This window comes from Abramis brama (genome assembly GCF_963993115.1).
Source record: "Abramis brama genome assembly, chromosome: 22".
NCBI lineage: Eukaryota > Metazoa > Chordata > Actinopteri > Cypriniformes > Leuciscidae > Abramis > Abramis brama.
The window spans coordinates 14,635,599-14,650,545 of record NC_139984.1 but is presented as its reverse complement, the minus strand read 5'-3'; the positions used below and the strand labels follow the sequence as shown (position 1 = coordinate 14,650,545).

The following is a 14,947-nucleotide window of genomic DNA, read 5'->3' as shown; positions in this document are numbered from 1 at the left end:
ACATTATATATGTATAAAATGTATGGCGCTTTATTTATATCTTTATACTTTACATATATTTATATATATAAAGAATAAATATATAAAGCGCCATACATTTTATATAAATACATTTTTATAAATATATATATATATATATATATATATAAAGAATAAAGATATAAATAAAGCGCCATACATTATATATATATATATATATATATATATATATATATATCACATAAAATGTATTATTTCTGCCTGAATTTAAATGATATTTGGCCGAATGAACACTGTTTACTGAGGGTGTTTTTGTCAGTGACATTACAAAAGGATTTTGAACAACTTTTTTTGCAACACACACACACACACACACACACAAACCCCTTGTTTCGCAGTGTTGTACAAAATATAATTGCGTGAATAGGGCATGCGGATATTGAAGCGGAATATTCATGACAGATTTCCTCTCACTACAGAATGTGTCTAAATAATCACTTAGCTCCCTACCTAGACAGCATTCTAGTTAAAATCGGCGCTAGCGGCATTCCGGCCGTCATAAACTCGCTATGAGTCTGGTGGGCTCAGTGTGTATGGAAGAGTTGAGCAGCTTGAGCTCACTCGGAACACGCCTGATACCCTAAGCTTGTTGTCTACGCAGGCATCTCAGTAGTATTTGAGGCGCGGCCGCTAACTTCCTTTCGGACAGTGAGTGACAGCGCGACAGTCTCACTGACTGAGGCACCGAAGCGCATCACTGATGGAATAGCCGGTGTGAAGCGACTCTTTTCTACATCTCTTCATTGGAGAAACTTTGTGAATAAAGAAAATAGCCTACGTTTAGACTGGATTGCGACTGAAGTGGTGAGTTCGCTTCATATACATATAGGCTATATTATATATTATAATTTTACTTCATTTTATTATTAATTTCGATTTTAAATCTTTATTTTGTTTTTTATTATTTTTTATTTACTTTTTCTAACGTCTATACCCTTTCCTTTGAAGCTAATTTCCCTTTTTTTTTTTTTTTTTTTTTTTTTTTTTAAACGAGGTTCCTACGTAGATAAATTAGGCTAAATAGTAGTCCCAATAGGCCTAGCATTTAATATTCAATTATATATCTCTTTAATGTTGATTGTCATAAGCTACTCGATACTTTTCCGGACTGTTTTTGCCGTTTCTCTGTAAACTAGAATATGTGGCCTGTTGCTTCGACTAGTATTGCAAGTAGTCTCTAATTTTATTTACGGCTGTTACATAAAAATGTTGATTAGTCTCATTTGAATCCGAAAGGTAGAACTAAAGCCATAACTTTTGCTACAGTCTTAACTATGTTTATGCAAATAGCCCCTAGTGCCTGGTCTCTTCTCTTTTTTTGATATCTATCTGGTTCAGTCAGACTTATATGCCATCAAATAATCGTTGTTGTTTATTCTTTTTCTAAATTCTTTATTTGGATTCATTTCTAATGTATAACGCAGTAACTTAACTGTCAGATTCGAATAAGGCTACATGTTTTATTTAAACGCAGTCACAAGTGTTTGAGGAACCCCCATATGTTTCTTTGAAATAAAACCAGGCTTTATCTTTAGTAGTTATAGCCTACTGGTAGCCTATACTTCCGTAGTTCACTATAGTTTTACAGAACATATTAATATCAGAGGACACATTTTAATATTTAGCTTCCTCCTCAGAGGATCAATCTCCTCATGTAAAACGACACTAAAAAACAATCTCTTTACAGTTACATTTGACATTTCTCTATTTGCTGTTTGCCTGCTGAAGTAAATAAGCTTGCGGTGTGTTCTGACAGTTTGCACGCAGGCTACAGTAGCCTATGTTTCTGGTAGAGAAAACAAAAAACAATGAGAAGGAAGGTGGAACTGACATATCTCATAATTTGCATGTGTGTGGTTAAATGGAAAGACCTGTAGTTCTGTAGTCTCCTCACGCTCCTCTGGGATAAGTGGAGGTGGTTCGTCTGAGCTCTGGGCCTTTGAGGGACAAAACATTCTTTGGATGGAATGGGTGACACTGTCGAAAGGCAAATCTGAAAATTTCCTCCGGGAATGATCGGTTATCGGATCCTGAGTCGGAAGAAGGAAATGTACTTGTGATTAAGCCAGCAATTAAGCAGGTTAAAAGGGAAACAAACTGAGTAAAGGCCTGAAGAACTATCACCCCTCTTGTGAAAAAGAAGGACACTTAAGCACACGTTTAGTTCAGAAATAATATACTTTAAAGTCTGGTTTCACAGACGGGGCTTAGATTAAGCCAGGATTAAGCCTTAGTTCAATTAGGACAATTAAGTGGCTTTTATAAACGTGTGGCCTTAGAAAAAAGAAAAAAAACAGTGACAAAACAATGGCACTGATATATTTTAAGAAATGTCAGTGCAAGTTGCTTTCAGTTAAAACAGCTCAAACATGCATTTTATGGGGGAATGATCTCCCCATCCTCATCCGAAATGCAGAATCCCTGACAACTTTCAAAAGACAACTGAAAACTCATCTCTTCCGTGAGCACTTAACCTCATAAAAAAATGCCCTTATCCGGCTTATGCTACTCTGAGCAATGCCTGAACTTTGTATTTTGAGCACTTCTTGCATTGTTTTCGCCTCTTCACAATGACTCGCTTAATTTAGTCCTAATTTGTAAGTTGCTTTGGACAAAAGCGTCTGCTAAATGACTAAATTTTAGTCTGGGACCATAAGCCGTGTCTGTGAAACCAGGGTTAAAAGAATAGGCCTTATACTAAGGGATAGTTCACCCAAAAATTCGGCCTCGTTGACTTCCATAGTATGGAAAAACAAAAACTATGGAAGGTACTATAATATTATAGTATCTTAGTCAACACATCAAAATAAGTATATTTATATTATCCACAAGTACAGTTTTTTTGAAAATATACTTTGAAGTACACTAAAAGAGTACATTCAATACAATTAAGTGCCCTTCTTTGTCACAAGGGCCCTGACCCTTTTAAAGAGTCGGACTAAAAAAGCATTTGAAATTAAAAACAACCCCAAAGTATCAATTCAAATAAAGAGAAAGCAGAACATGGGTGAACAAGCTAAGGGAAACAAGTTCGTAATGCATAACATATTTCTTAAACTACTTGCGTAAACTTTACTAGGCTGTTTTACATGAATTACAATTCAGTGTTCAACAGAACTCAGCTACAATGACCCTCATATAACATCTTTACTATTTACGCCTGTATCCTGGTTATCTTCAGGACAAACAGACTTTCCATTAATATGAAATATTAGGTGTTTTGGTTGTGGTTTTGTGTGAGGTCATGTGTGTCCTGACTCCTGACTAAAGGTGCATGAGTTAATTATCAAACCGGAAAGGACATAAACCGACATAACTATAACTGCTGCTGTTTGACTCAAGATGCAAGTTGGCGATCATAAAGAGGCCGAAGAGCTCAGAAACGTGCGTTTTCCGTTCACCTCTCATTCAAAAGTTGCCTTTTTCTTCCAACAATCAACCAAGCTGGAAATCTGTTTGTGATGGAGGCAGTTCTGTGCGTTTTGGTTGGTTAATTTCTCATTTCTAAGTTCTGCTACTCAGAAATATGTTGGGGTGTTAAGGCTAGCTGATTTAAATCGGCTTTGAACATCAGGCCTCAACCAACCACAGTTTCCACTGAGTAGCTTCCGCATGTGCATGTGTAAGCGAGTTAATGACAAAACCACAGGCGAGTGAGAACTGCAGCCTACAACGTGGAAGTCGCGCGAGAAACTGACTTTTATTTCGACTTTCACTACTTTTATCAGTCATGGCTGCATTTCCCAAAATAATCTTAAGCTTAAATAGATTGTAGTGACCAGTGATGGTCTCTACAATCTACTTACTGTATGATTGCTTATGACGATTATGACAAATGATTTCCCTTTAGCATTGTAAATTCTGATCTGAAGTATCATCTCTCTCGTTGGCTATATGTTTAATACATAATGAGCCTTGTATGGCACATTACAGACATTTTCCCATCATAATTTGTACCATACATGCTTTCTGAGCAACAAAAATGGGCGTTGTTTTGGAGGGAACAACCCATGATTTGCATATTGTTTTCTATTTCGGAATGGCTCTTTTGTTTTTACATGTACAAGAATAACCTGCATTAGTGTCCTCTGTGGTGAACTCTTCAGGCCTCAACATGGGCTGTGTGGGGACCAAACCGGACCAGGATCCTATTGGCAAATCGATGGGCAATGATGACAACCGCAACCTGACAACACATTATTCCAAAGACCCCACGACTGGGAACAAGGATGTAAGTAGAAGCATTGTGGAGTTTTCAGTTATATTTAAAAAAAAAACTTTTCGGGTAATTCCTGATCATGACTTCTACTGAAAAAGTGCTGAGTTGAGATGAGCTAAACCATCAGTATTAGTTGTTTCAGCATATTTTGTGCCTTTGCATACTGTACTTCCACTTTCTTAGACAGGGTGTTGCGAACATATCTCTGAAGTACAGCTGCACAATATCATCTTGACTTTGCATAACATGCCTAACTCTTTATTTTTTTAATTTAAAGAGTTAGCCCCCCCTTTTGAGCACAGATATGAACTTAAATGGTTTTAATTCACAAATGCTTTGGAATACGGACCAACGGTTGGTCTCTTTTTTTTAAAGAAGCTTAAACTTAAACTTCAGCAGATTATTGCAGAAGTGAAAGCAGCTTCAAAAACGAAAGGGTTAAAACGTTTACTGTAAACGCAAATGTAGTGCAATAAACATTTTGTATTTTATACAAAATATATATTTTTACAAATAATTTGCACCCTAAAATGTCTAACTAAGTTGTGTTAAGCCCGCTAAAAGCTTTTTAAAATACTGTTTCCATTGTATCGCAATGCAAAACCCCAAACATTTTTTGCAGGATGAATTTTAAGTGTTTAAGCTTATGAATGAAATAGAATATTTCAAATGAATTTATGATGATTGCGAAAGTATGTGATAAAAAAAGACAGTTTACAGGCTATAGCCTAAATTTAGTGTTTACATGTTTATGCATCATTTATCATGTAGCTCTGCACTTCTAGCTGCTTCTACCTAATTTGCATATTAACCATAAAAAGAGTTTGAAATGTTTATTTGTTTGAACAGATAACCCTCTGTTTGGAAAGTTGCCTCAGATGAGTCTGTTTTTACACTCAGAAAAGAGAACTGAAATGTCTAGTTTGGTGTCTTAAATGCTGCACCATATTTTTCCATCTACAGAACAGATTGCCTCCAAAACCAGCGAATCCTGGAACAGAAAGTAAGTGAAAGTGTCTTTGATTTCTAGACCATTTAATTCAGAAAGTTAGATTAGCGTAACATTTTAAAATAATTGACTAAAAATACTCACTCACTGTGGTTAACCTTAGAAGAAGCATGCTAAGCTCACTGCAAACGTGTGAAGAGCAGAACTGTTGTGAATGTGTGATAACAGCTCTTTCACGCTGAATATTCCATTTGTCTTTAGCTTCGGAGAACATTGCCATAGCTCTGTATGACTATGAAGCAATGCATGAAGGTGACCTGGGCTTCAAGAAAGGAGACAGACTCAGAATCATTCTGGAGTAAGTAGGCCTCTTAAGGCCATTGTACACTGAGTCCGAAATTTTCGTATGCGTTTTTTCATGTTCGTCAGCCTTAAAATTCGTCACGCACAGAAACCTTGCACACTGAGTCCGATGCGTATTTATTAAACCTTTGCGGAAAAAAACGCAAAAAATACAAAATGGATTCGTCAAGCAGTGAGGATGATTTTGTTTTTGTTGCCCTCTTTCTTCTTAAAAAGAGAAAAAGAAAGAGGAAATATTGGGTCCATCCAATCCTGAGATTGCGCCGAGAGGAAGGAGAGTTTCACCTCCTTATCAAGGAGTTGCGAAATTATCCCAAACGATTCAAAATTTACCTCAGAATATCAGTGGAACAGTTTGATGCTTTGCTAGCGATACTGGAGCCACATATTAAAAAGAAGACCACCAATTTCCGTGAACCAATTGATCCTGAACAGAGACTGGCAGTAGCCTATGTCTATAAGGCAGGGATGGGCAACTTCGGTCCTGGAGGGCCACTGTCCTACAGAGTTTAGCTCCAACCCTGAAAAAATCACCTGCCTGTAATTTTCTAGTAATCCTGAGGACCTTGATTAGCTTGTTCAGGTGTGTTTGATTAGGGTTGAAGCTAAACTCTGTAGGACAGTGGCCCTCCAGGACCGAAGTTGCCCATCCCTGGTCTAAGGTATGGGCACACACACACACACACACGCATACACATAGCCTGCGCACGCACAGACACACACACACACACACACACACACACATGGCCGGCGGAAGCGCTGGGCAGACAGAACAGCTGTATACAGGTTATATTTTATACCCAAATAATACATGATAAGTAATCGAGTTGGGTGCTCGATTTTGTCGTTCGCTTGTACAGTGGCTCTGAATTGTCAAAAAAACTCTCAAAATACTGGCTGTGGATGCGAAAAACGCAGAAAATCGAACCTGATCCGAATTTTTTTATTACGGACGAAAGTTTCGTAGACAGTGTGCAAGCGTGATTGACATAACGTGAGGTCGGTTTTTTTTTTTTTTACGTGCGAAAATTTCGGATGCGAATTTCGGACTCAGTGTGCAATGGCCTTCAGTGTGCAATGGCCTTTACTCTGTCCGATTGTATATCTCGCTTCTTTGATTGACTGAGTCATTGGCTGTTGTGTTTAGGTCAGGTGAGTGGTGGAAAGCAGCGTCTCTCAGCAGTGGTCAAGAGGGCTTCATCCCCAGTAACTATGTTGCCAAGGATACTCTGGAAACTGAAGAGTGAGTACATATAGTTTGTGTACATTTGTAGTGGTGCCATTGATACCACGGTAAAGGTTGTTGTGAGAATTCATATATATATATATATATATATATATATATATATAGATATATAGATAGATAGATAGATAGATAGATAGATAATAAGAATGTTTCTTATGCAGTAAACAAGCATATTAGAATGATTTCTGTAGGATCATGTGGCACTGAAGTATGTATGGATATGGTTTCACAGTATGGATCCTTTCATTTTTAAAAATGAAACTTTGTGTTATATTAGTTTGGCATGGCATTTCAGAAAACTAGGTAATGCAGCTGCGTGGGTGTTTTTTACTTCTGACCACTGTAATCAGTCTCTCAAAAAATCTCTCCTCTTCAGGTGGTTTTTTAAAGGTGTCAGCAGAAAGGACGCAGAGAGACAGCTTCTGGCCTCTGGAAACAAGAACGGATCCTTTATGATCAGAGACAGTGAGACCACCCAGGGTACGTCCAGAGCGTTAAAGCTGTAATCTTGAAGCATAAGCAGTGTTATTTTCTTATATCTTTAACATTTTTACTTCAGCTGCTGATTCACCAGGTCTTTTATCTGCTCTTAAAAACACATGTACCTCTTCCTCTCAGGAAGCTACTCTCTGTCAGTCAAAGACTGCGATCCTCAATCTGGAGACACCTGCAAGCATTATAAGATCCGCACACTGGATAATGGCGGTTTCTATATCTCCCCACGTATCACCTTCAACACCCTGCAGGATCTGGTTGCCCACTACAAGAGTAAGTTCAAAATGCAAAGATGTGGACTACTGTAACATACATAATATCACATTTCATTGGATTATAGACATCATTTTTTTATTTTTAGCGTTAGGCGAGAATTTTATCAACCTTTTTCTTGAAGGATTGTTCACTCGATTGGTTTACATTTAACAAACATTTACATCTACAGAGCAGAGCGATGGGTTGTGCCAATCTCTCACCACTCCCTGTCTGAGTCCCAAACCTCAGAAACCTTGGGAGAAAGATGCCTGGGAGATCCCACGGGAGTCCCTGAAACTGGATAAACGTCTGGGAGCAGGCCAGTTTGGAGAAGTCTGGTTGGGTAAGACGCATACAGCTTGCTGTTATATGTATGTCTTATGTGTCTGTCTACTCCAACAAATGACATTGTGCAGCGTGGGTTGTTTAGTAGGGTCCGATAGCTTTTCTATGTTTGACCATGGTAAAATACAGGAATAAAATGGATGGTTAGGACTTGGCAGTAAAATGCCAATAAACTCACATTCTATATTAATACAGTTAATGCGCAGTCATATTTTCCATTGTTCAGTGACATTTCGTGGGCGAAATACAGTCATTTCAATAGGAATCCATCCATGCAATTCATAGTTTTCAGTCAAGTGATCGGCGTGGATCCCTGGAGGGCAAAACATCCACACAACGTTTTAAGCCACACATATTTAAATCACCTCTCAAAAGAAGAAAAACAAAAATATCTGGACAAAATGCACGTTTGCGGACTTGAGATCCATATACAGCACCTGCTGCAGTATTTCAATCACTAAAAACAACGGGACATTCTAAAACACCCATAAAAAACACTTTAAAGTGCTTTAATGTACTAAAACAGTGACTATAAAAGATCAAACTCGGTACACACCTCAGAATATGAACGCAACGTGCTAAATGGTTGTTTTCTTTATAATGGTTTTCTATGGACAAACGCTTGCTGCGTTTATATTCCGGGTTCATCCGTCCACTGGTCTATAGCACGCATCATCAACGAGGTGTACGCTAAATATCACCGTCTTACGTCATTGGTTCTTAATACAAACATGGAAAAAATGACTGGCGGGTAATGGAGGAAAGCCTAGTTTTGCCCTCCAGGTGGGCGTTCGTTTAAGAATGTGACGTAACGTGAAAACTATGAGGTAATGTCGTTTGCTGAAAAATTCCCCACACAGATTTCGCATCATGTTCAAGTTGTTATCGTGAATTCCAACGTTGATCAACAGATATCTGCTTGGTTTGAAAATGACTTGCTTCATACATTGCTACACTATGTACACTATTACTTGGTGAAGGAATTGTTTATTATAAAACATTATTATAATTATTATTTAAAATATATTAATATTAGATTTTAATAAATTACTATGTACATATAAACATTTACAATAATATATTATTTTAATATATTAATATTCTATTTGAAATATTTTTTAAATGCACATGAAAATGTTCCATTGGTGTCTTTATTCATATTTATTAAGATATGATTAATACTTAATATATATTATAAGTAATTAAAACACCTTGGTGTCTTTTTCATGAATTATTTATTCATATATGTTAACTTTTTACAATGTATTATAAATAAATAAAAAATACATTAGTGCCATTTATCATGTGAACTACAGTATATTTAATATTTATTCATTTATGTTCAATATTTATTATAAATAAATACAAACTTGATGTCTTTTCATATTTGATCACATTTATTCATTTATTAATATATTTTTGGAAATAGATTATAAATAAAACATTAAACAATGGTGTCTTATTGCTTTATTAACAGAAAAATACATTAGATAAAAATTTAAGTATTCTATATATGAATCAGGAATACAAAGAAAGTAACAATTTCTTTTTTCATTAATTACAAACCTCAGAAAAAACACCTAAAAGCTGCACCTAAAAAAACTTGATCTGAAACCCTGCCACAGGGTTCTGCCAGACTTTGAGCAGGTAGTAAACACTAATAAGTGAAAATGAAGAATGCTAGTGAAACCTGTCTCTGTTTGCTTCTCAGCAACATACAACAAGCACACAAAAGTGGCAGTGAAGACTATGAAACCTGGCAGTATGTCTGTGGAAGCTTTCCTCATGGAGGCCAACTTAATGAAATCCCTCCAGCACGACAAACTGGTCCGTCTCAATGCTGTGGTCACCAAAGAAGAGCCCATATACATCATTACAGAGTTCATGGAGAAAGGTGTGTGTGTGTGACTTCAATGTGCAATGCATATTGCATAGCCTTATATATCTTTATTATTTATCTGTTTGTGCGTACATGTGTTTTTCAGGCAGTTTACTGGACTTTATTAAAAGCGATGAAGGGAATCGTCTCCAGTTGCCCAAGCTAATTGACTTCTCAGCTCAGGTGAGACGCTTTAAAGGTCTCATTTGTTCAGTTAATGTGCTTTCCTCCCCCATATACTGTAGAATCACATGTTCCCTTGTTGTGGAAGACAGGTTTGTCCTACTAGATTTCAATATTCAAATTTGATAACCGACAGACAGTAATATTTGTGTACATGGGTGTGTGTGTGTGAGAGAGAGAGAGGGTGGACTGTCATTAACATGACAATCTATTCCTTTTTCTCTTTGTCACTGTTAATCCAAGATAATATCAGTTTGTTCTCTCTATTGTGCAAGTAGAACTGTAAAATATTTATTCAGAATCAGGTAATAAGAAAGTTATACTAAAATATTTCTAAGAAATATTGGAGTTGAGGAAGTACGACATAAGAATTGGCATCGATGTTTCATTCAAGCAAGTGTAATGGTTGCAAAAAAAGGGTTGGAAAGAGGAAGAGAATTGCAAGCACTTAACAAGAATGATGTGAATCTGCAATGACCGATAAGAGGTCACACACACACACACACACACACACACACACACACACAGACACACACACACAAACACACACACACACACACACACACACACACACACACACACACACACACACACACACACACACACACACACACAAACACACACACACACACACACATACACACACACACACAAATAGTGTTTTCCATGTTGTATGGGGACTTTCCATAGACATAATGACTTTTAAACTTTACAAACTGCATATTCTATTCCCTAAGCCTAAACCTACCCATCACAGAAAACTTTCTCAAAAATCTTAATAAGCTTAATAATCTTAATGAAGATTCATAAGCTGTTTTCCTCATTGGGACCAAAAATGTCCCCACAAGGTCAAAGATGTCTGGTATTACTATCCTTGTGGTGACATTTGGTCCACACAACATGGGTTTACCAGGACCACACACACACACACACACACACACACTTATTATAGCTTATCGTACCTGTTGCTGACTAACCTTGCTCTCAGTGACACAAACTCAGTACATACACATTAAAAGTAGCTAAACCTGGTGCTTTTTCCTGACTTTAGACAGCAGAAGGCATGGCTTACATTGAGCAGAGAAACTACATTCACAGAGACCTTCGTGCTGCCAACATCCTGGTCAACAAGAGTTTAGTGTGTAAAATCGCTGATTTTGGACTGGCCCGTATCATAGAGGACAACGAATACACTGCCAGAGAAGGTTAGTCTGATAAGCTGGTAACTTGTGGACAAATGCATGCATAATATAGGTTATTGCCAGCGGAAGTTGTGTTAATATGTTCGTTTTTTTACCTAAGGTGCAAAGTTCCCTATAAAGTGGACCGCTCCGGAGGCCATAAACTATGGTTCCTTCACCATTAAATCAGATGTGTGGTCCTTTGGCATTCTGCTCACTGAAATCATCAGCTATGGTCGCACACCGTACCCAGGTTAGTGGTCACCTCAGGGCACCGTGAATATGCTAAAAGCTTCATTCTCCGGAAATGGTGCCATTCGTGCCTCCTTTTTGTGTCCCTATGATTACTATTTATACAGTTAACAGGATCCTGCACTATTATTTGATTGATTTTACACTGGCAAAGTCAAGTTAACTCAACTCAAATAATTTGAGGAAACCGAATGCCTTAAATCATTTAGGTTTATAAAATATTTATGAGTACTGTCCACAAAAGTCCAGAAAAAGTACATTTTTGACATTAAATTAAACTACTCAAAATCGTGACTTAACTTACAAAATCACTAAAACTTAACTTTAACTTAAGAAAACATTAATTAGACATCATATCAGCTTACACATATATCTTGCATTTAATTAGCAAATTCTAGTAACTAAATCAGTTTAAATTCTGCTTAATGTAATCAGTTGAGTTCATATAACTGTTTATTGACCTTTATTTGAGTGAAACAAACTCACTTTACAATACCATCTGCACAATTTTTTTTATATTTTTTTTTAAAGAAGTCTCTTATGCTCAACATGGCTGCATTTATTTGATACATACAGTAAAACAGTAACATTGTGTAATATTATTACAATGTAAAATAATCATTTTCTAAAATAATAGTTTTCTATTTGAATATATGTTAAAGTGTAATTTATTATTGTGATGGTTATTCAGAAATCATTCTAATATGCTGATTTGCTGCTCAAGAAACATTTATTATTATTATCAATGTTGAAAACAGTCTTTACTGTCATCCATGCTAAATAAAAGTATTCATTTATTTATTTCAAAAATAAAATATTCTGACCACAAACATTTGAACATACGGTAGTGTATTTTTAAATCTTTGTTTTTAATGGAATATTAGCTAATCTGCATGTCCCCATTCATTCATCATCACTACATTTGGAATATATAGAATAAGAAAAGTTCTGTTCAAAGTTTCAGTTATACAGTGACATTTCAAACTAATTCTAAAAGTTTGATTTTACTGTTATCATATTTGAGGAAGTGACCTATTTATGACCACCTGGCTCAAACAGAAGTACGCTTATCATATTTCATTATATGGATACCCTTATTTTGGCATTGTCAAACTCAATATTCAAACTTTTTTTTTTATTAAAAATAATTTATTTTCTGCACAAGACCAATAATATGGTGTGGTGCGATAATGTCAGTTAGCTATGGTCTTGATGTGAGAAAGTATAATTCCTTGAAATTCCAGAAATAACTATTTTAAAAGTACAATTTAGGGGAGAAAACCCCTGAAATTTTGCACAGTTTCCAAAGAATGACCCAAAACTAACTTTCTGGTAACAGCAGATGCTAGAAACCTAGCGAACTCATTTTTCTACCTGTTTACGGTGTGTTCAGGTATGACAAATCCAGAGGTGATCCGTGCTCTGGAGAGAGGATACCGTATGCAGCGTCTGGACTCCTGCCCTCAGGAGCTCTACGACATCATGCTGGAGTGCTGGAAGAACAAGCCAGAGGACAGGCCCACCTTTGAGTACCTGCAGAGTGTACTGGAGGACTTTTACACGGCCACTGAGAGCCAGTATCAGCAGCAGCCTTGAGACACACACACACACACACACACACACACACTTTGACATGACATCTTGCATAAATCCCTCGTATCAGGAGCTTTCAAAGAAATGTACACGTATATATCAAATCCCTCCCAACCCATTGACTTTATACATATGTAATGAAATCAAATGTGAAATGTTATAATGTGTTATTTAAATGGCATGTAAATGAATATAATTTCAAAATCTCATTATAGTAGTTGTATTCCTATCATGCAGAGCCCTTTGCCTTACTCTGAATGTTGCACAACAAAAGCTATATCATTTTAATATAAAACCATTTTTCCTGATTTATTTGTAAAAACCTTATGTCAGATGTAGTTTAAAACTATATGTTTATGCGTATTGCCATTGGGAATACACATTAAGAGAATTAAAATAAATTGTAGTTTTGATTGTTTATGAGAAGATTAATTCTAAAACTTCAACCTACATTAGGTTTCAAATAAGTTATTCTGGATTATTAAATGTATAGAAATATATTTGTTCAGCAAAAGGATATTGAATCGATTTTGAATCATTGCTCCAAACATTTTAGAAAAACATCTGTGACTAAGGTAGTTATGAATATCTCTTTAGTTTTGATTTAAAAAGTACAGTTTGAACTTGTATTAAAGGTCTTTGTGTATTGTGATTGTATGCATTTGTAAATTATGCTTGGTTTTTTGAGATTTTTAGGTTTCTTTGGTACTTTTACAAGCTTGAAGCTATTCTATTTAATGTTTGATATGTGTCTTGCTTTCACGTCTTCGGTTTTGTTGATATTTGTTTGAACTTTTGTGCAATAATAGTAAAGGAAACGTGACATTCTTTTATTTCATTATGTTTTCCTGCAAGCGCATTGAGGCACCTCATTTTTGGCTTCATTAACATCTCATTTGTGAAAAAAAAAAAAAAAAAATGCTGATTATGCAGATTTTCAATACACTTTTCCCTGATGTAAAGTCTTCTGCAGAGTTCCCTATAAAAAAAACAAAAAAAAAACACAATAATCCTGTTGCTATTTTTGTATGTTGTTACAAATAGTCCACAAAACAAATAAATATTAAATTTTGAGTCTGGCACAGAGGGAAAATCTCATTTACTCTCATAATAGCTCTACAAAATTGTTAAATTATTTTATTGTTGCATTTATTAAAGTTTACAAGACCATGGAAAATTACACTAAGACCATTTTCCACACATCAGCACATTACTTAAGTTTAATGAGCGTATTTATTAGTATGTAGCCTATGTTGCTGACTCACAAAAACCTACATTTTGCAAATATTCTAAGCATAATTATCTCCACACAAGGTCTATTGTAACTGGGGGAGAAACTTTCTATGATGCATAATTAATAATTATCAGAATTTGAAATCATATGGCAGGAAATTGGTGTGTCTATGATCCATTCATTGCTATTGCTTGATTATTGCATTACTAATGATAATGAATTAAAGACCATTAAAGAAAAGAAAAAGTGACCCAGACAGCAGATAATTTTGTAATAAAAAATGACAAGAAACCATATTTCTTTTTGTAAAATTTCAGTTTTATCAATAATAGCCAATATAAAAGTTTAAGTAAAAGGTACAAGAAGCTATACAATAAGAAATAAAGCAAACAATTCAGTCAAATATCCAAATGCAGCGCTCTAGTCTAACATTACAACAGTAAAGTTAAATACAAATAGCCTATAATATGAAACTAAACTTAGCCCTCAGCCAAAACGATTGACAGGGAACGAATTATATATTCACGAGACCAAAGATCGCCCGTTAGGTCTACACAAGACGAATTATATCTCATGTTTAACCACTACCGTCGGAGTCAGCGGCGAACGTCAGAAGAACTAGCCGAGGAAAGACTCATCCAGCCGGGAAACATGAGCGCCGAGCGCCCGCTGATCCCATGGATCACAACCGGGGAAAAAAAAATATCATCTTTA

General features: G+C 36.0%; 1 protein-coding gene across 1 annotated transcript; it reads left to right on the top strand.

Moving 5' to 3' along the window:
• Positions 1-602: 602 nt before the first annotated feature.
• On the top strand, positions 603-14,078 carry hck (HCK proto-oncogene, Src family tyrosine kinase). Its single transcript, XM_084098691.1, has 13 exons — positions 603-843; positions 4,146-4,270; positions 5,222-5,261; positions 5,469-5,565; positions 6,718-6,813; positions 7,193-7,296; positions 7,435-7,584; positions 7,757-7,909; positions 9,623-9,805; positions 9,897-9,973; positions 11,025-11,178; positions 11,276-11,407; positions 12,800-14,078. Exons 2-13 carry the CDS (start codon positions 4,154-4,156, stop codon positions 13,000-13,002), a joined length of 1,506 nt encoding a protein of 501 aa, XP_083954817.1. The 5' UTR covers positions 603-843; positions 4,146-4,153; the 3' UTR covers positions 13,003-14,078.
• The last annotated feature ends 869 nt before the right edge of the window (positions 14,079-14,947 follow it).